The sequence below is a fragment of the Macaca thibetana genome, chromosome 17 (assembly GCF_024542745.1).
Source record: "Macaca thibetana thibetana isolate TM-01 chromosome 17, ASM2454274v1, whole genome shotgun sequence".
NCBI lineage: Eukaryota > Metazoa > Chordata > Mammalia > Primates > Cercopithecidae > Macaca > Macaca thibetana.
The window spans coordinates 88,369,552-88,391,444 of NC_065594.1; the positions used below are offsets into that span (position 1 = coordinate 88,369,552).

General features: G+C 35.2%; 1 protein-coding gene across 2 annotated transcripts in view; it reads left to right on the plus strand.

Annotated features, from left to right (window-relative positions):
- MYO16 (myosin XVI) overlaps nt 1-21,893 on the plus strand; it is a 615,551-nt gene that overhangs the window by 144,538 nt on the left and 449,120 nt on the right. For both annotated transcript variants that reach the window (XM_050766698.1, XM_050766697.1), the window contains one exon: nt 1,135-1,278. In XM_050766698.1, coding sequence (XP_050622655.1) covers nt 1,135-1,278 — 144 coding nt within the window. The remainder of the gene's footprint in view (nt 1-1,134; nt 1,279-21,893) is intronic.

Sequence of the window (21,893 nt, forward strand, 5' to 3'; positions counted from 1 at the left end):
CACCTGTAATCCCAGCACTTTGGGAGGCCAAGGCAGGGGGATCACAAGGTCAAGAGATTGAGACCATCCTGGCCAACATGGTAAAACCCTATCTCTACTAAAAATAAAAAAATTAACTGGGCGTGGTAGCATGCTTCTGTAGTCCCAGCTACTCAGGAGGCTGAGGTAGGAGAATTACTTGAACCTGGGAGGTGGAGGTTGCAGTGAGCCAAGATCACGCCACTGCACTCCAGCCTGGTAACAAAGCAAGACTCTTGTCTCAAAAAAAAAAAAAAGAAGACGAAAAATAAAAATACTCATAAAAGGACTAGATGATTTGAAGAGGTCAATGCAAATAAATATATGGGACTTTTCAAAAATTAGAAATTCAAGATGATAAAGGCAGAACATCAAAGTACAGGACTCATTTAAGCACAGTTGCATAGATTGTACACCCGTGATGCCAGCCCTGACTTACACATACAATATTTACCTGAGTTTGAACTATAGATAGTAAAGTTGCTTGATGGTTTGATTTAGTAAATTATTGAACATATATAAAATGCAACAGTATAAAATCATAAAAATTCATTTTAGGAGACTCTAATTTCAACTGTTAACTTTTACAGTATGACATGCTATGAAATGTGACTAGGGTGAAGGCTACAGATGGGAATGTTGAGGAATTAAGTTGCATGGATTCTAAAGGGCCTTGTCTATCTTGGATGCAATTAAATAGTTACACTTTATTCTTTTGGCAGTGACAAACTAGGCATGTTTTAGAGTAGAAGGGTACTGTGATCAACTCTGTACTTTAAGGAAGATAATTATTATAATTCAAGTTTTATAAAAAAAAAAAAATCCTATTTCCAAATGAAATAAAAACCAGTAAGTAAGTACTTTTTTTTGACCTTCCTACTATCTACCCTGATTTTCTTCTTTCTGTCTGCTGTTCCTTGACCCAGTTCCCCAGAAGTCTTGCATATGTTCTTTTCCTTGTTGGTTAGCCGGGGAAATACATCTTTTCCCAGGTTAGCTTCACCTCTCAACTCCCAAAATTGACATTGAGTTTTTTTTTTTTAATCTGTGGGCATTTGGAATAAGCCATATCACGGTTTGTAATAATTTGATATTTCCTTGTATTCTTTCTTTTAGTGTGCTCGGTATGATAATGCCTTCATTGCAGAAATTCTGATTGACAGAGGAGTCAACGTGAACCACCAGGATGAAGATTTCTGGACGCCCATGCACATTGCCTGTGCATGCGATAACCCTGATATTGTCCTGCTTCTTGTATTAGTAAGTAAAGCAGTTCAGTTTACCATTTGAAGATCTGATGGCATGTAAAAGGCTATATATTTAACTAATGATATTTTACAATATTTAATATTTTGGTTGAGGAAAAAATCTGCATATGTTATCATGTATCCCCCTAGAACACAAGATAATTATAGACAAAGGTTGCGGGTCATGTAGTTTATAAAACAAATTGTGCAGATACTATGCCAAATGCAACTTCTCTTGCCTTTCCTTGGGGATTATATGCCTTGATACAAGTCAGTTTCAACTAAAATGGTTTGATAATTTTGTTTTTCAATTCATTCTCATTTTTAAATTTTTAGCCAAAAAAGCATAACATTATAAGGAGATATGGTTTATATTGAATCTTTTTTTTTCTTGGTTACATCTAGTAAAGAAGTGTCTACAATGTTTGTTTACATGAAAACGAGAACTTTAAATATAAAAAGCATTGGAGTTTGTTGTTTTGGTTGTTATTTTCAGTTAATCTTACATCCAGACATTGATCCTCACACATGCTTTATTTTGGAATAGTAATCTCTAGAAAGTATTTCAAGAAACTGTTTACAATTTTTAGAAAATACACTGGAATATATGAGTAAGAATGATTTGCTTTTATTTATTTAAAAAATTAACTTCTTAATGGCTTGCTATTATGCACCTGGAATTCACAATTTTTTATGTAAGCTCAAGATTTTACACAAAAGCAAACTGATGCTCAAATATATTAAACAACTTGCCCTAAGCCAAAAGCAAATGATAGTTAAGAACTCAAGTTCATTGTCAGAAGTCCATTTTTTGTCACTGAGCCATGCTACCAATATTAGTTTCCTGTGCCTGCCATACCATTAAGACATAGTTGATGGCTGTACACACACACAGTTGTAGAGGTTAGAAGTCTGAAGTCAAGGTGTGGACAGGGCCATGCTCCTGCTGTAGGCCCTAGTGATGAAACTCTTCTTGGTGCTTCCTAGTTATGGTGACCCCTGCAGTCCCTGATGTTGCTTAGATTATAGCAGCATCACTCGTGTCTCTGCCTCCATCAGCACATGACTTTCTTCTGTGTCACTGTATCCATATCTCTCATGTTTTCCTTTCAGAAGACACCAGTCATAGGATTTAGGGCCTACCCTCAGGCAGATGGCCTCATTTAACTTGATTACATCTCCAAAGACCTTATTCCCCAATAAGTTCACATCTACAGTACTAGGGAGCATAGCTTTTGGTGGAAAACATTTTAAATATACCATACTGCTCCTCTTCCCCCCTTTTTAATATTATGAATGAAAATATTTTGGGATTAAAGGCTGTGAATAGGGACTGTCTTAATCTTGCATGAGGTTTAATTTTGTCTCGTTTTCTCTGATTTGTCCTTCAAGAATATGTATACTTCCTTTTTTTCAGTAGAAACATATGTCACTAAAAATGTATGTCTTTCAAATTCTGGAAGATGGAGGGTATATTAATAAGGAAAGGCAAAGGAAATAAAAGATTATTTAGCTTGAAATATAAACTTTTAGAGGGCTAGTACTCTACATAAAAAGGCATGAAAAGCTGCCTGACTCATTTATAAAACAAGATTTGGGTTTTGTAGATACAGAGCCTAAGAGGCACTAAACTGTCAGTTCACCATAAAGGCCACAGGATTTCCCCAGAATTGTGAAAAGCTATAAAATATAGCACAGAAAGGAACCAAGTCACCTTTCAAGTAATACTGTAACATGGTCAAGTTTAGAAACCTTTAGAATGCTGACAACTCATAGAGTACTCACTTGGGTTATTTAAGGAGGAACTAAGTTCATAGTACTTGTTTGATACATTTTTTGATAGTTTAGCTAGCTGCTTTAATTATAAGAGAATGAGATAGAAAAGTTTGATTCATGGCTTTTGCAGTTTTTCTATGTTCTCATTTGTTTTTTTCTAAATACTAGTTTTAAGAATCAGTAATTTTTTTCAAAGCCCATCCTTATTTCTTTTCTGTAATTATTATTAATTACATTAAGCCATGCCAAAAAACCTCTTTTTTCTGCATGCAAAATGGCCATACTTATTCTGACAAATGAATATTCATGTGGTTGTGCTTAAAATGTTAAAATCCTTCTTCCATTTCCTCAATGCAAATGTCTGGACACAGGCTTCAGTTTCTTGAGTTCAGACAGGTTTGTGAGATCTCAGTTTCACTGCCAGCCAGGATTCCCTTCCTCCATTCTGAATGTAGCAGTTTCTTATTTCTAATGGGAAAGAGCAAGAAGATCTGCCTTCTTTCTGTAATCTCTACTGAGTGTAGATCTTGGTATCTCACATGATACTCACAATTAAATATTGCAGGAACAGCCCTGAGTTGATGAACCAAATTATGACAAAAAAAGAAAAGAGTTAGATCTGAGTTACATTTCAAGCAAAATAGCTCATAAAATAACAGTGTAGTGACTCAGGTGCAATATCTATAACTACATGAAATGACTCCCCTTCGGCATCTAGGAGACTGGTATCACAGATAGCATATGATAAGGTTTGGCTGTGTCCCCACTCCAATCTCATCTTGAATTGTAGTTCCCATAATCCCCACACGTCATGGGAGGGGCCTGGTGGGAGGTAACTAAATCATGGACATGGTTTCCCCATGCTGTTCTCGTGATAGTAAGTTCTCATGAGATCCTGTGGTTTTATAAGGGGCTTTCTCCTTCACTGGGCTCTCATTATTTCTCCTGCTGCTCTATGAAGAGGTGCCTTCCGCCATGATTATAAGTTTCCTGAGGCCTCCCCAGCCATGTGGAACTGCAAGTTAAACCTCTTTTCTTTATAAATTACTCAGTCTCGGGTGTTTCTTCATAGCAGCGTGAGAACAGACCAATACAGCATAATTGTCAGAACTAGCATTTATAGTCTAGAGGTAGCAAAACACTTAGACCATCCTGAGCACAAGAAGGAGGCATGTTTATAACCAGAGCTAGGACTGGGGCAGGTCGCCAGGACTGGTATCTGGGATAACAACATAATTATAAGAATAAATTAGACATACTGGCAAGTTACTCAGACCTTTCCTGTGACTCCTTGTATAACTGAGGTAATAGACATTAGCCTTCTTCATGTTGAGGCTAAGCAGCATCTTCCAAAGGAAATTTGATTTAAATTGGCACCAATCCTGGTCTCCTAAATGAATGTTTAGAAAAAGGGGAACAATTTGGAGAAGTGTTATATTATTGTCCTAACTAGGAATACCCTCATGTCATTGTCTGACTCAGCGCTAAGTTCATTAGGATGTGGAGAGTTCTAGACACTCCTTCTCTCTACTTTTATTTTATCTTCCTATTCTTTGATACGTGCCCACATTTACTGTTAAGATTACCATTACATTATCTGTGTTCCTTGATATTTCATCCCATTATGAATATTGTACTTGTTTAAATAATGACGTATTTTTCTCTTTGTTCTTATGAGATACAGTTTCTGTAACTCCTATTTGTTCCCATGGCAACAACTCAATCGCAGTAATGACCAGCTGCCTTTAAAATAAACATCTCTTCTGCCTGGAACAATTTGATGTATATTCAGTAATTCTTTATCTAACTAACACCAGCTTCAGGTTAGGCATTTAATAAAAAATTAGCTTCTAGCAAGTCACAGACGTAGCGCATGCATGCATTGCTGTCTGTTAAAACAGTGCCTAGCACTTGATAGATGCTTAGCGTATGCTTGAATATCATCTCGCAAGCTAAGTATATGAATCAACAAATGAATGAATGAAAGCAGGCCAGTTTTTGGAATTCAGCCTGAAAAATATTGACAATATTAACTCATATGTAATAAAAGCTGTCGTATAACCACATCCATCCTTTTACATATTCTAGACTTCTTTACCTCACATGTTCTACACTTGTATTACAAGTGCTTGCTTTAGCACACAAATTATCTCAATATCTGATGAGTTTGCTTTTCCTTACCAAACAGAATTGAGGGAGAAAAAAACTAGTTGTATTTCATGGATGATCATAGAGTTAATCTATAATTTTCAAATTATTAGCAATATTTTCATGGCTCAGCAGTGCCCTGTTTCTCACAATGTAGAATAATCCAACGTAATATACAAAGGAATATATCTGTTAGCTGCCCTCATTCAATGACTTCTGCTAACCGATCATCATCTTCATTCACTTAACTAATAAATATGAGTGATCACCAATTATGTATGAATATAAGGCCTGCCCTAAGGGAAATTACAGCTTGTTTATTCATTCTTTCATTTACTAAATATTTATTGAATGACTGTTATGTTTTAGATGCTGCACGGTGAATGAGAAGATATTTTATACTCTACAGTAGTGGTGAAAACAAACAATGCAATTAATCAAATGAACCCCTGGGAAATTTGGTTAATGGATTAAGCCAATCTGAGTAGCTGTATTCATACCATGTTACAGCCAGCCTAAGTATCCATCCACAGAAGCAATTTACTCTAAATAGATGTTGATAAAACATGTTGTCACAAAAATTCTAATTACTGTAAAAATACATTCCTGCCAATAACCTCAAAAGAGAAATGTATTTTACTTGCCAGATGAAATGCTATTGTCCACATGTTGAAGTCTGCATGCTTCATCTTCTTTCCATTTTCCAGAGCTAGATGATGGACCAGAGAGACTGCGCAGCACTGATTCATGTATTAAATCTGTGGTGGCCATCTGTGTGTACTCAAGGGAGTCAGCAGTGAGCACAGGCAGAAAAAGCCCTGCATTTTAGAGCTTACCTTCTATTAAGGAAAAGCAGATGAAACATATAAATGACTAAAATTTATAGTATATCAACTAGTAAGAGGTTTTGGAAAGGTCAGGAGGAAAGAAACAGAGTATTAAGGATGGCTTCATGAAAAAGGTGACGTATGAGCTGGGAGCTATGTTGATACATGGGTGCAAGTGTGCCGGCCACAGGGGATGGTACGTAGAAAGCTATCGAGACCATCCACCATCCTGGCAACATGGTGAAATTCCATCTCTACTAAAAATACACACAATTAGCTGGGCATGGTGGCAGGCACCTGTAGTCCCAGCTACTCGGGAGGCTGAGGCAGGAGAATGACATGAACCTGGGAGGTGGAGCTTGCAGTGAGCCAAGATCGCACCACTGTACTCCAGCCTGGGCTGCAGAGCGAGACTCCATCTCACAAAACAAACAAACAAACAAACAAACACAAATCACAGAGTAGATTCTCCTTATTTAAGGTAGTTATAGAGTCATTATGAACACAGAGTTAGCAACTACTGAGCTTCGCTCCTAGAGGAAATACAAGGTTAGGTTCCTTCAAATCCCTGGTCACAATATTTTCATAAACAGAACAGCATATCACCAAATTTTTTGTGTCTGTTTGCAGGCACCTTATTTAATATATAATATTGCTTCTTTAACATTGAACTAATTAAGTGAGTGCTGCAACTCACTCCAAATGAAGACTAACACGTGTAGTTTCTTCATGAAAGCAGATCAAAGCCTTCTCAGTTAGGAACACTGGATAGCACCTCAGCAGTACACTTGGGGGCCACCTTTAAAAGCTCAAAAATGTGGGAAAAAATGGCACTACAAAGACCACAAAAAGGATACTTGTTCATTCTATGAGAGCTGAAACAGGCAGTTTTTTAACTTCAAAAAAGGTGTATTATTTGATCTCAGCTGTGAATGTGAACCTTGGCTGACTAAAATTTTTCATCATTCCGTTCAGGTTTACAAATTATCACAAGAGTGCCATGAGAAATTATTTTGGGGTTACAAATAAATATTACCAAGTAAGTATATCTGCAAATATGGAATGCACGAAGAATGAGAATCAACTGTATTTATTATTAAACAAAACTATTGACACTTTTCTGAGTTTTAACTATGAAATAGAAGTCATTGAAGCCCAATATACTTTAGGAATTGGAGTGAGCCAAAAAGTGATGGGTTTCTACATTTTCACAATTTGAGCAAAAGAGGGCCTCATAATTTACATCATATTGTTGAATAAGGTTTTGCAGATTCCTAGCTATACTATCTCATTGGGTGTGAAGAGTGCTTCTGTGCCATAAGCAATAAACTTATAATCCTTATTGTTTCCTTATCTGTTTGTTTTTGAGACAAAATCTTACTTTGTTGCTAAGCTGGAATGCAGTGGCATGATCTCGGCTTACTGCAACCTCCGTCCCCTGGGTACAAGCAATTTTTGTGTCTCAGCTGCCTGAAGAGCTGGGACTACAGGCACATGCCACCACGCCCAGCTAATTTTTTGTATTTTTAGTAGAGATGGGTTTTCACCATGTTGGCCAGGCTGGTCTTGAATTCCTGACCTCACGTGACCGAGCCAACTCCGCCTCCCAAAGTGCTGGGATTACAGATGTCTGCCACCACGCCCAGCCCTAATCCTTATTATTATATAAAATCTAATATGAGAGAGGTTGGCAGTGGTGTGAAATCCCAAATACAAATGTTTTGGCTCCCCCAAAACAATATTTTAATGCATGATAATTTTTATATGTACTTGGTTATATGATTATGTATTATAATTATATATAATTTGTCCACTAAGAATTTTTTCATTTACATTTTTATTATTTGAGCATCTCAAATATATAATTTTTATTTTACAGTTTATATAATTTAATTTTTAAAATATTTTCTAACTTGTACCACATCCAAGCACCAATATTCTATAACTCAAATGTGTTTTTCTAGCTTAAAAAAAAAATTCCAAGGTATTTTACTTATTCTCAGATTGAGAAGCCTTTTTGTTACTCAAGATTAAATTCACAAAGCTGAAAGTGATTTATTCTCTTAAAAATCTTGACTTCATGTTTATTTCAACATGTGCATATTTATATGTATTAATTTCTAAGATATTGAAACAATGCAGCTATGCCCTGAGTTAAATGCTTGTAAAATCTCAGATCTGCTCAGTCACTTGCTTGCTGAGAGAGGAACAATGGACTTTTCTTTGCTATTTTGGATCATGTGGTTTTTATAGGGAATGGTCTCTGAATAGCATTGCTCAATTCTCACTTCTTTTCTGATACGATTTTAGGTAAAAGGTTTCCATTTTGTCTTCAGTATGCCGGATCTAAATTTTCACATTTAATTTTATAAAGTGGCCACAGTTGCTAAGCTATTCTGTACAGTTAGCAATTCTAAAGCTGTGACAAATATGCACATTTTAATAGGTGCATTTCAAACCATAAGAAAAAAAATGCTTTTATGTTGGTATTAATTACTTTAAAGCAGTATTAATTTCTTTAAATTGCGTAAACCACCTTATGATGCTTGTATTTAGGAAAATGGTCACCAATGTTACTGACTCATCTTCTCAGGCTTTTTCCTTTTTCTTATTGAAAAATTTGGGGTGGAAGTCATTTGATACTTCATGTGTCCTGGAATCATTCACTATATTTTACTATAAAGAATATCCATCATATATAGTTTCAAGAAATTGATACTAGATAACTAAAGGACAAAATATTATTTTAAGTAGTTTTGATTTTGAAAAGGGTGATAGGGAATATCAGATTGCTGAATTCTTACTATTACATACAAGGAGGAGCTCTTTAAAGATTTTTTTATTGCTTGAAATCAGAAGTTGTAGGAGGAAATATTAGCCAATGTATAGTCATTTGCTGAGTGAGGCTCGGAGTGACGTTATCACTCTTTTACTTCAGTAACAATGGATTGATTACTGGAAATTGCAGGGAACATTTTCTTAATCCTCGGCCTTTTGTGTTTGAACATCTGATATTAGTAACATCTTTGCCTGTAGGGTGGAGTGTGCCCTGTTCTGTAAGTAATGGACAAGGTGGAACTAGATCATTTTAATGGGTGCTGCAGGCAACTGCTGGAACCAAAGCATTCTGTCATAGCTGAAACAGTAAACATTTCACAGACATATGGCTTACTTTATATGAGGTGGCTTACACTGATAGATCAAAATCCAATCATTCCAAAATTTTACTAATTATTGTTTAGACAGTTCCTAGGTTAAATACTACTACATAAAATTGTTTACAGTTTGGTTATAAATTGCCCTTTTCATCACTTCAATTTCTTACATATCAATGCACAAGCTGCCCTTGCTCTTGTCAGGTGATACCCCTTCGTAGAAAATAAGTATACATTTAAATGGTTCAAGGTAAGTCTAACTTTCCTATGTGAACTGTGGTAGAAAATCCTGGCCAAGCACCTGAATATCAACTTTTCATGTAAATGACCACACATACAATATTTAATCTCTTTCTCATCAATTGATCTTGCCTTTGACTGCACTGAGAAAATTGAAGTCTTCAGGCTTGAATGCCTTCAACTTCCTACTAACAAACCATTGATTTTTTTCCTATTTATTTGCTGCCTTTTTTCCATCCTTAAAGAGGTGTTCATTCTCCTTTTAAGCTAAGTCTTTTCACATACTTGCTAAATTCTACTCATAGTCACATCTCCAAGGATTTCTCCTTGTTCCTCCCTTGTTTTCAGTCATTCTATTAGCCTTTTCCTTTAAATTCATATTTATGTCCCAGTATCTTTCATTAAGTTAAAAAAAGAAAAAATAATCAAACTTGTTTCTTTAGTTGTGCTTTATTGTTCCTCTCACGTTTACACTGAAGCTTCTCTGAAGAACAGTGTGGTTCTGCTGACCCCAGTTAGCAGCTCCCAGACAGTTCTCAATCCAGATAATCTGACTTAAGCCCACTGAAACTTTTCAAATGACCTTGGCCATGGACACTTTTGATACTATTGTGGTGAAATCAGTGAATGCATTTTCATTTCATTGATTATCCTGCTTCATGTATCTCACTTGATCTTAAGGCAAGTTGACCATAGAAGGAAACTGGGCAAACGTCCCATTTTTTACCCACATTCATATATTTTGGCATGAATAGTAAAAATTTGGAAGAGGCTATTCAGCCTCCTATGCTGTTAGTGGCCTTTGAAGACAAAGAGCCTTTTGGTTGTTAGTTTTTGATTTTATAAATCTGCTGCTACTTAAACTTTACCATCACTAAAATCTATGGTGGAAAATTATTCTATCTATCATAAAAATGCTTACTTAATATTAACAGTGATTAGAACCATAATATTAGATTTTAGAAGATAAGCAATAAAGTGTCACTGAAAAAACCAAATCTGTAAGTTTTCTAATTTCAAATCAGCTTCTAATTGTCACTCCTGTCTTAACAACAAGAACAAATCTGAACTGATTGAAAATCGGTGACGTTTGTTGGACCTATCAGAGTACTAAGTTTGTAAGAAAAAGTCTATCAGCTCTAAAATCTGAGGGGATGCAGATGGTCTGGAGCAGAAGCACAGGAGCCATATACTGGTAGGAATATTTAAATGGCAATGTCTTGACTTGCCGGAGGCTGAGCGCAGACTAATATAGAGTGAGGAAACCCTGGGGGCCACAGTCTTAGGGGGCGCCACATTTTCATGGGTTTTACCTCCAGGTAAAACGATAGAGTTTCTCACAAGGAGCTCACCAGGTTCCCACAAGGAAGATCTGAGAGAGGTCCTTTTTATGGATAAAATCCTTTTATCCATAAAATAGATGTTTTGCAGAGAAGTACCTGGAAGCGCAAAATAAAGAGAGAGACAAAAACAAAGAAATATTGGAAGCCTCTGGCTCCTAGAGTTACAGCAGACATTAAACACAGCCCAGCTACTAGCCAGATCAAAATAGACTCTCACTTCCTAGACCTAATAACCTCAGTTAGTAATACCTAATATCTGGCTTTCAAAGAAAAATTAAAAGACATGTCAAAAGACAAGGAAAACACAGTTTGAAGATATTTAAAAAAGCATCAGAACCAGTCACAGATATGACACAGATATTAAAGTTATCAGACAGGAGATTTAAAATAACTATTATTAATATGCAGAGGATACTAATGAGAAAAAGTAGACAACTTACAAAACAGATGAACAATGTAAGCAAAGAGATGGAAACTCTACTAAAGAAACCAAAGGAAACTCTATAAATCAAAAGCACTGCAACAAAAATGAAGAATGCCTTTGATGGGCTCCTTAGTAGACTGGACCTAGGTGAGGAACAGCGAGCCACCTCTGACAGCCAACAGGACTTTCTAAACTGAAATGCAAAAAGAACACAGTGACAGGAAACAAAAGAACTGTGCAGTAATTTGAAAAGGTTTGACATGTGTAATGGGAGTACTAGAAGAGAGAATAAGTATACACTTTGATAGAAGAAATAAGATGTAGTATTTGATAGATTAGTAGGGTGACTGTAATTTACAATAATCTATCGTGTATATATAGCTAGAAGAGAAGAAGTAGAATGTTTCTAGCATAAAGAAAAGACAGTATTTAAGATGATGGATATCCCAATATACTGATAGGATCCTTAAAAATTATATAAATTTATAAAATTATCACATATACTCCCCAAATGTGTACATCTATTTTGTATCAACTAAAGAAACAAAATTTAAAAACAAAAAGAAAAAGGCCAAAGACATATTTGGTTTAATAATGGCCAAAAGCTTTCTGAAATTCATGACAGATACCAAGCCACACAGGATCCAGGATGCTCAGAGAACAACAAGCAAGATAAACATAAAAAACAAACAATGAAAAACCAAAAAAACAGCTATACTTAAGTATAGCATATTTGAAATGCTGAATACCAAACAAAAAGAGAAAATCTTGAAAAAAACTAGGCAGGAAAACATACCTTATTTATAGAAGAAAAAAAGATAAGAATCACAATGATCTTCTCTCTAGAAATCATGAAAGCAAGAGGAGTGGAGTGAAATACTTAAAATGCTAAAAAGAAACACTGCCAACATAGAATTTTATTTCCAGTAAAATTATCCTTCACATGTGAAAAAGAATAAAGTTTTCTCAGACAGACAAAAGTTGAGCCAATACATTGCCAGCAGACCTCCAGCCTTGCAAGAAATGTTAAAATAAGTTATTAAAAACATGAACAGGAAAATTGTATAGGTCAGAATCTTTTACTACATGAAGAATAGAGAACATTGAGAAAGAAAAGACAAAAAATAACTCCACACAACTTTTGTTTTTCTTATTCTAAATTCATCTAAAAATGACTAAAGTAATGATAACAATATATTGGGTTATTATAGCATAAGGATAAGTAAAAGTAATGACTGTAATATCATAGGGGGTACAGAGGAGGGTGTGGGAATGCTGTGTTATAAGATACCTGCACTACATGTGAATTTATATAGTGTCATTTGAAGGTAGACTTGGATTAGTTAAAAATGTATACTGGAAACTTTAGAACAACCAGTAAAAAATTTTTCAGAAGTATAATTGTCATGCTAAGACAGGATATGAAATGGAATCATATAATATGCTCAATGAAATCAATGGTGGCAGAAGAAGAAGATAAAATAGAAACAAAGAGCCAATGTAATGCATGGAAAATAGTTACAAACACAGAGATTAACACAACTTTGTCAATAATTGCTCTAAATTGAGTAGTCTAAACACACCAATTAAAAGACACAGATCATTGGTACTGATAAATATATATGACCCAACTCTAGGTTGTCTACTTGAAAACCACATTGAATGTAAAGATGCAGACAGGATAAATGGAAATGAAAAAAGATCTATGATGCCAATATAAATCAAAAGACAGAGAAGCTATATTAATTTTAGGAGAAATAGTCAAACCCACTATTGTAATTGTAGACTTCACTGTGCTTTTTTTAGGAATTGATGGATCAAACAGGCAAAAGTGAATAAATGTCCACTTTCATGAACAGCAGCAGAAGTCAACTCTATTGAATTAACATTTACAGAATATTCCAGTCAATTGCATCAAAACACACGTTCTTCTCAATCTCACGTGCATAATTCATGTCAAGATAGACTGTCTCCTGAGCCATAAAACATACCTTAAAATTTTTAAAGTAGAACAAATATACAAAATATGTTCTCAGACCACAATGAAGTTAACTAGAAATCAGTAATAGGTTTCTGGAAAATTGTCAAATATTTGGAGATGAAACAGCACACTTAAAAAATACGTGTAGCCCAAAGAAGTCTCAGGATTATTTAAAATATATTTTCAGCTAAATAAAAACAGAAGTACAACTTATCAAAATGTGTGGGATGCAGCAAAATCAAAGCTTAGAGAGAAATTTATAGCATTAAATACATGTGTCAGAGAAGAAGACAGATATAAAAACAATAATCTAAACTTTCCCCTTTGGAAACTAGAGAAAGAAGAGCAATTGAGGCCTAAATCAAACAGAAGAAATAATAATAATTGGAGCAGAAATAAATTAAAAATAGGAAAACATAAAGACATTAAATCAATGAAACCACAAGCTACGTTAAAAATGCTTATTATAAAACTACAGTAATCAACACAGGTTTTCCTGATAGAAGGTTTTCATAGAGATCAATGAAACAAGGAAGAAAGCCCACAAGTAGACCAATATAAATACAGTCCAGTGATCATTGACGAAGAACAGTAATGCAAAAGAGAAAAAGTAGATTTTTAAATAAACAGTCCTGGAACAATTAGTCTCTATGCAAAAGAATGAACCTGGAAACACATCTTAAACCTTTCCCAAAATTAACTCAAAATGGGTAATGGACTTAAATGTAAAATATAAAACTTTAAAACTTCCAGAAGAAATCACATGCAAAATCTAGGTGACCTGTGATTTGGTGATGAGTTTTTATATATATATGTTAATATCAAAATTGTAACCCATGAAGGAAAAATTGGTAAGTTGGACTATGATATATAAAACAAGTATCTGATAATAATTTACTTTGGCAGGGTTTTTTTTGACATATAAAATTGTATATATTTATAGTGTACAACATGACGTTTTGATATATGTATACATTACAGAATGGCTAAATCAAGCTAATTAACATATGCATTACCTCACATACTTATTATTTTTTGCAGTGAGAACACTTAAAATATTAGCATTCCTTAACTATACAATCTATTGTTATTAACAATATATAGTCACTATGATATGTAATCAGTCTCTTGAATTTATTCCTCCTATTTGGCTAAAGTTTTTTGTCCTTTGACCAACATCTGAATTCTCCCAACTCTCAGCCTCTAATAACCACCACTTTATTCTCTGTTCCTATGAATTTATCTCAGAAAGAACTTATAGCTAAAATATACAAAGGACTCATAAGCTTCAACAATAAGAAAACAAACAACCCAGTTAAGAATGGGCAGAAGATCTTAAGAGACGCCTCACCAAAGAAGATAGACGATGGCAAATAAGCATACAAAAAGAGGCTCAGTAGCATTTGTTATTGGACAGTTGTAAATTAAAACAAGACCCAGTACCACCATATACCCATCCCAGTGACTAAAAGACACACCAAAGCCAAACAAAACCTAGAAAGACATTCAGAGGCAACGATGTGGAGCAACAGGAGCTCTTATTCACTGCTGGTGGAAACAAAATGGCACAGCCACTTTGGAGACACTTGGCAGCGCTTAACAAAGTTAAATATAGTCTTACAATACAATCCCGCAATCAAGTTTCCGGGTTTTTACACAAATGAGTTGAAAACTTATGTCCATTTAAAAGCCTATACTCAAATATTTATAGCAGCTTTATTCATAATTGCCAAAACCTGGAAGCAGCCAAGATGTCCTTCTGTAAACAAGTGGATACACAAACTGTGGCTCATCCATGCAGTGGAACAGGAGTCAGCAATAAAACAGGACTGGCTAACAAGCCCTGAGCAGACATGGATAAATCTTAAATGCATATGCCATCCAAGTGAAAGAAGCCAGTTTTAAAAGGCTTCTGGAAAAGGCAAAAGCTATAGAGATAGTAAAAAAATGTCAGTGGTTGCCAGGGATTTGGAGATGAAAGAGGAAGGACAAATAGGTAATTGAAGCTTAGGGGATTTTTTAGGGCAGTAAAGCTATTCTGTATGATATTGTGATAGCGGATACACGACACCCTGCCTTTGTGAACAAAAAAGAAGCTTATAGTACAAAATGTGAACCTTAATGTATGTAAACAAAAACAATCATTTAGGATGTCCTGGGATCCAAAGATGGAATACAGGATTTGACAAGAGAATCTAAATGTATTGCAAACCTATGAAACAATTTTGCTGAAGAGGATGGAAAAAAGAAAGGTGCGGATAATGAGTGGACTCTGTAAGCCTAAAGCCAAACATTTTTGCATAGCACTCTACTTCAATCCGCAAAGTTACTTCTCGTGGAGGTATGAGTTAACAATTCTGGGCAGGGCACAGTGACCCATGCCTATAATCCCAGCACTTTGGGAGGCTAAGGTGGGCTGATCACTTGAGGTCAGGAGTTCGAGACCAGCCTGACCAGCGTGGTGAAACGCCATCTCTACTAAAACTACAAAAAAACAAAACAAAACAAAAAACACCCAGGCACTGTAGCGTGCCCCTATAATCCCAGCTACTCAGGAAGCTGAGGCTGGCTAATCTCTTGAACCTGGGAAGCAGAGGTTGCGGTGAGCCGAGATTGTACCACTGCACTCCAGCCTGGGTGACAGAGCGAGACTCTGTCTCAAAAAAAAAAAAAAAAATTCTGATACAGCCACACATGTACACTGGAGGTGGACAATTATATAAATGGATGTTAGGAGCCAGCTTTCTCATTGATGCAGCAGGAATTTGCAAATAAGCAAGGGGAGGAGGCTAGAGTGACTCCTGTGGTGATGGATTAGTGTCGACAATATCAGTATGAACTCATGTTAGCTTAATAAGGTTACAGATGGTTATGCATAGAAATATTTATGTGTGTATATATATATATGTGTGTGTGCATGTGTTAATACACAAACACATATTTCCCTCCCGTGTCAGCTGAAAGAGCCCAAATCCATGACATTTTCATAGCGATGAACACACTGACCTCCAAAATCTTGGTTCCCCATATAATTCTCCAATTAAAAAACAAAGAAAAAGAGGAATTTTTGGAGAAACGACTGAATCTAGGTCTTGCATGAAATTTACAAGACAAGCCTGCATCAGCTTGTAGTGCTTGAAACTTGAGAGGTAAAATTTGTTTTTTAAGGAGTACATCAAAGAAATTCAGAGCCAATTGAAAGACCAGTGGCTCACACTGGAACGATCTAAGCAACATGATAAAATAGTAGTATTGAATTATTACTTAAATATGAAATAAATATTAATCCATTAATAATATAAATAAATGCAGTAGAATACACAAATCTACTGTGCTGAAGATTTCCAAATAATTATGTAGCTTCTACATCCTCAGAGAATTGTAGCATAAACCCTCACTCCTGAAATATGGGCTGCTCCAAGTTACTTCTTTCCAGAGTTTACAATACGGAAAGGGAGAAAAACAAGTGATGTTTCAAAGGAGAGGCTTGATAAAGACTACGTCAGTCAGGTGGTGACAGAAACCTCAAGAGTGGCGAGTCATACTGATATTACATACCCTTCATGTGATGTCACGGGAATGGCATTCCACCTCTGTGGGACTCCTCCGAAATCGCACAGGCACAGTTCGACCGTAAGAAAACGTTATGAATACCCCAACTGAGGGTCAGTCTTCGAAATTCATCACTAGGGCTCCTCAAAACTGTCAATGTCATAAAAAGCAAGGTCAATCTGAGAAACGGTCACAGCCTAAAGGAACCCAAGGAGATAGGACCAAGAGATATAATGTAGTATGCTGATGAGGTCCTGGGACAGATATAAGATAAGATGTAAACCTAGAGGGATTTACATGTAGTGAACACTTCAGTTCATGATAATGTATCTGTAGCAGTTCATTAATTATAATAATTATACCACACTAATGTAAGAATTGGGAATTGAGGACACTGGTATGAGGCATATAGGAATGCTCTGTGGTATCGTCACAATTTCTTTTCAAGTTTAAAACTGTCCTCAAATAAAATGTTAATTTAAAATATATTTTTAAATATGGGTTTTCCAATAAAAATTATACATAATTTTATGTTTCAGGAGACCAAGAAAGATCTAGTCTCATTGTGACTGGAGGAAAATATTATAGAAGTCACTATCTGTAATTTATATGCTTTTTCAGAAAAATTCTATGAAAATATCTGTACTAGGTTTCCCGTATATAAATAGTCACCTACAAGCTATTACATATGTTTATATCTATTTGTTAGTGAGGGGCACAGATTCGTACAAACGTTATACTTAATTTCAAGAAGCAGCTATAAAGACAGGACTATTAAAATTCCTGGGATAACTCTGGAAGTGCAAATGTTATAGTCATTCGTCACTGGCAGAAATCCTAAGGGACATTTCATTAACCCACTGCTCATTGACATTAAGAAAGCTTATGCCATTAAACTTTTATGAGACTGGAGATTTCCATTTTGTTTGAAAGATTATTGGCCATAACTTTTTTTTTCTTTTGTTTTCTTTTTGAGATGGAGTCTCACTCTGTTGCCCAGACTGGAATGCAGTGGTATGATCTCAGCTCACTGCAACCTCTGCCACCAGGGTTCAAGCGATTCTCTTGCCTCAGTCTCCTGAGTAGCTGGGATTACAGGCACCTGCCACCATGCCCGGCTAATTTTTGTAGTTTTATTTTTTTTATTTTTTATTTTTTTTTTAGTAGAGACAGGGTTGGTCTCTACTAAAAAGCCATGTTGGTCAGGCTGCTCTCGAACTCCTGACTTCGTGATCCACCCATATATGGCCTTAACTTATAGATGAAAATGATTATGTAAAACACTATTAAGTTTTTGTATATCATAAATAAATATGTTAATAAGGTTGATGTAAGAGACAGGATAGATGAGACATTGCACCAATATTTCTACTCAAAAAAATAATACTGAAAATTTAGTAACAATAAAACATAACCCTGTTTGGAGGATTATATGATTTTTGTATTCATTAAAAGGAGTCTGTCTCTTTATGAGGTCTTTCTTTTATGGGAATGGCTTTATTGACTCATTCCATAACCAAAACTATCAAGAGGATTCTACAAGAGATATGATCTCAGTAATAACATCAATTCATATGCACTCAAGGAAGTAAAATGGATTTTGACCTAGGTATTAATTAAAATGTATTTGCTTTTTAAATTCTAAGAAAATACAGAAAGTATATGATGTGTTTAAGTCTGCTACTGAGGCGGTCCTGGAGGTGCTCTTAAGGTGCATTTCTTAAAATAAATTCTTTCTGGGCCATCAGAATGAACTTATGAAATGATAATTAGCTGGAAAAGAATCAAGACCTACATTAACTTGCACAAAGGTAGTAGGAGTCAGTACCCTTCACATTCTGCTACCTAAATAAATGGTCACTACAAAACATACACAAATAAAGAGGCTATACTTTGAGGATTTGGCAGATCTCACACAGTTGACAATGTGTGTGTGTTTATATTACAATAGATTTCATATCACCTTCTCACAGCACCTGCATTTATGTAATAAATCAGTGAAGAGATCAGCAGTGATTTCTGGTAAAGCAGTCATTGCGTTCTAGTAGAACTGTTGCTGTCACAGCACTCTGCTGTAACGTGCAGAACAAGCTGTATCGTGTAGAACAAGCTGTAGCATGCAGAGCAAGCAGAGAATATCTAAGAGGTTGCTTAGGGAGAGGAAATGTGTGTTTACAATGGTAAGGAATAAATTAATGTACAGACTATTGACATACTTAACTCTCTGATATGTCAGTATATTGACACACTGAACAACATTTTTAAGCATGAATAAAACTGCTAGTTACAGGTTTTGGCCACTCTGTGTGTGTGTGTGTGTGTGTGTGTGTGTGTGTGTGTGTGTGTGTGTGTAATAAAAATGATACAGGCTTAAAGTAAAAGAAATAGATTTAAAAATGGTTTCTTGACCTTAAGGTATAAATAAAACATATATCTTCATTTTTATGAGATAATTCTCAATATGATCTTAGATCCTTTCACCTTACTACCAGCATATTTTGAGTAAGAAAACACCATTTTATCTTAATTTTAACATAATTATTAAGAACAAATAGAAGTCTTGCTAGTCTGTGATTTTTCTCTTCAAATTGCAAAAAAGAAATATTCAATGGTATATATCCTAAAAAATGTAATTATTTTAGTAGTATTTATGATTGGTGGTTTGTTCAAATGTAGTGACACTATCTTTAACTTCAAAACAATGAAGTAATTTTAAAGAATGGCTGGATTTTATCTTCTTCAAATCTGCTTTTTTGCTCCTTTATTATGATTGCCAACATATTTTTACTTAAGTTACTATGTGAAGTGGTTTGTGGCTAATGACATGTCAGTGCACTCAGTAGTGACTCAGCAGTGAACTTGAGATGTTCTTAAAGTTCTATGGAATAAAAACTTCAAATAGGCCCTCTTGTAAAGATGTGTTAAATATTCAGGAATTTTCTTAGTCATGGTTGCCAATGTTAGAATAGTAATACTTTTGTGTTATGTTTATGGCATAAAACTTAGCATTGTCGTCACAATCCTTTACAAGGAAAATGGTCTTATATTGTCCATGAATTTTTTTTTTTTTTTTTTTGAGACGGAGTCTCGCTCTGTCGCCCAGGCTGGATTCTCCTGCCTCAGCCTCCCGAGTAGCTGGGACTACAGGCACCCGCCACCACGCCCGGCTAAGTTTTTTTTTGTATTTTTAGTAGAGACGGGGTTTTACCGTGTTAGCCAGGATGGTCTCAATTGTCCATGATTTTTTATTCTCACTGAGCTCTCTAATTTTATTTTTCTACTCAATATAAGGTGTTTACACATGAAAATAAAAGGTTTGTATTTTCACATAACATATGAGTTAATGTATTATAACGTTGTTCACATTTTTAAAGACTTCCAATATTGATGGTTAAGATTTTCTTTTCTGGACTTATTTTTCAGTAGAAGAAAAAACGCTCTTTCAATATAAAAGCATACAACTCAAAAATATGTACTTTATGAAGTTTCTATGATTTTACATAAAATCCTTTGAATTATGTATGAGAAGTGTCTACATTGCAGCATTTCATAGGCATCTGATATGAATGTGGGCAAATGACGTGTTTACCTGGGTTTAATAAGTTTGAGAAACATATCTGTACCATCTATGCCCAAGGTCTAAGAAAAACTTTCTGTGATTTACTCTGTTCATTTATTTATGCTTTTATCTTTGATAAATTATATTCCCTCTTAAAAAGGGCTTTTCAAGATAATAGTTTTCATTTATGTTTTATTAGAGGAAATTTTAAAATTTGGATCATTTACATTAATATTGTAAAGCTCTTATATTTAATTTTTGAAAGTTCTTTTGGTAAGATGTTTGCTTTTCTAATTACAGAAGGAATTCACATTTATTTTCAAAGCATTGGAAAATATAGAAAAAACAAAGGAAAATGAAAGGATGAGGGCATTCTGTACTCAGTCTATGGATCTGAATGCTAATCTCCCCAGAATCACTCTCATAGATACAACCAGAAACAATGTTTTACCAACTCTCTTGGCATCCATAGCCCAGTCAAGTTGACACATAATTAACCATCATAGAGTCTACGGATAATTTGATGGAGTTTATGTATGGTATCTACACTGTTTTACAACACAGTCTATGGGATGGCTTAATATAACAACTTGCAAGGCTGTACTAAAATTTATTCAATATCCCTTGGTGTATCTATTCTTTAAATTACAAGGAAGATATTGAAATAGAATGCCATGATTGCTTTTGATATTTTTGCAAATTTCTAAAACGATGATTATAAATATAATAATAAATTTAACTTTTAATACTAACTTCAACAGTTCTCAGGAACCTAGAGTGCAAAAGGCAAATTCTACCTACTGAACAAAAATGAACATTTTAGCATGGTTCATAAAAGCATTTTCATAGGATATTTATTGCTAGGAAAATTCTGAGAGAAATATATTTATGCACTTCCGAGCACATTATGTCTGTGATAAATTCACCATGAGAGCAGTGCTTTGAAGTTCTGATCTTTGAGTTGTCTACAGGATATTTTATTCCTAATGCAGGAGAATCATTTATAACAGGAGTTTCTAACACATCCTTGATGGTTTGAAGGTAGAGACAGATCAGAGGCTATCTAAAGGCTTACAGTCATACTTAAAGTTGTTTTTCTGACCAAGCTAATTTTAAAGTTTGATTATTTTTCAGGGTTTCATTTGGTTATACTAACATATTCACTGCACCATCAGACCACATAGCTACTTCACATGAGGTCAATGCTACAAACAGAGTCCTGCAGATATGTATGTGATGCAGTGCCTGAAGGCTATGGTCTGAATGTTTGTGTCCCTGAAAATTTATGGGTTGCAATTCCAAGCTCCAAGGTGATGGTATTAGGAGAGCCTTTTGGGAGGTGATAGGCGTGAGGATAGAGGTCTTCTAATTGAGATTATTCCCCCGGACTACAGAGAGCTAGCTGGCCCCTTCTGTCCTGCGAAGATGCAGCAAAAAGATGCTGTCTGTGAACCAGAAAGCTCTCACCAGACACTAAATCTTCAGGCGACTTGGTGTTGGACATCCAGCCTCCAGAACTGTGACAAATAAATTTCTGTTGTTTATAAGCCACCCAGTCTAAGGTATTTTGCTATAGTAGTCTGAATAAACTAAAACACTTGACTAATTTTTTTTTTTTTGGTT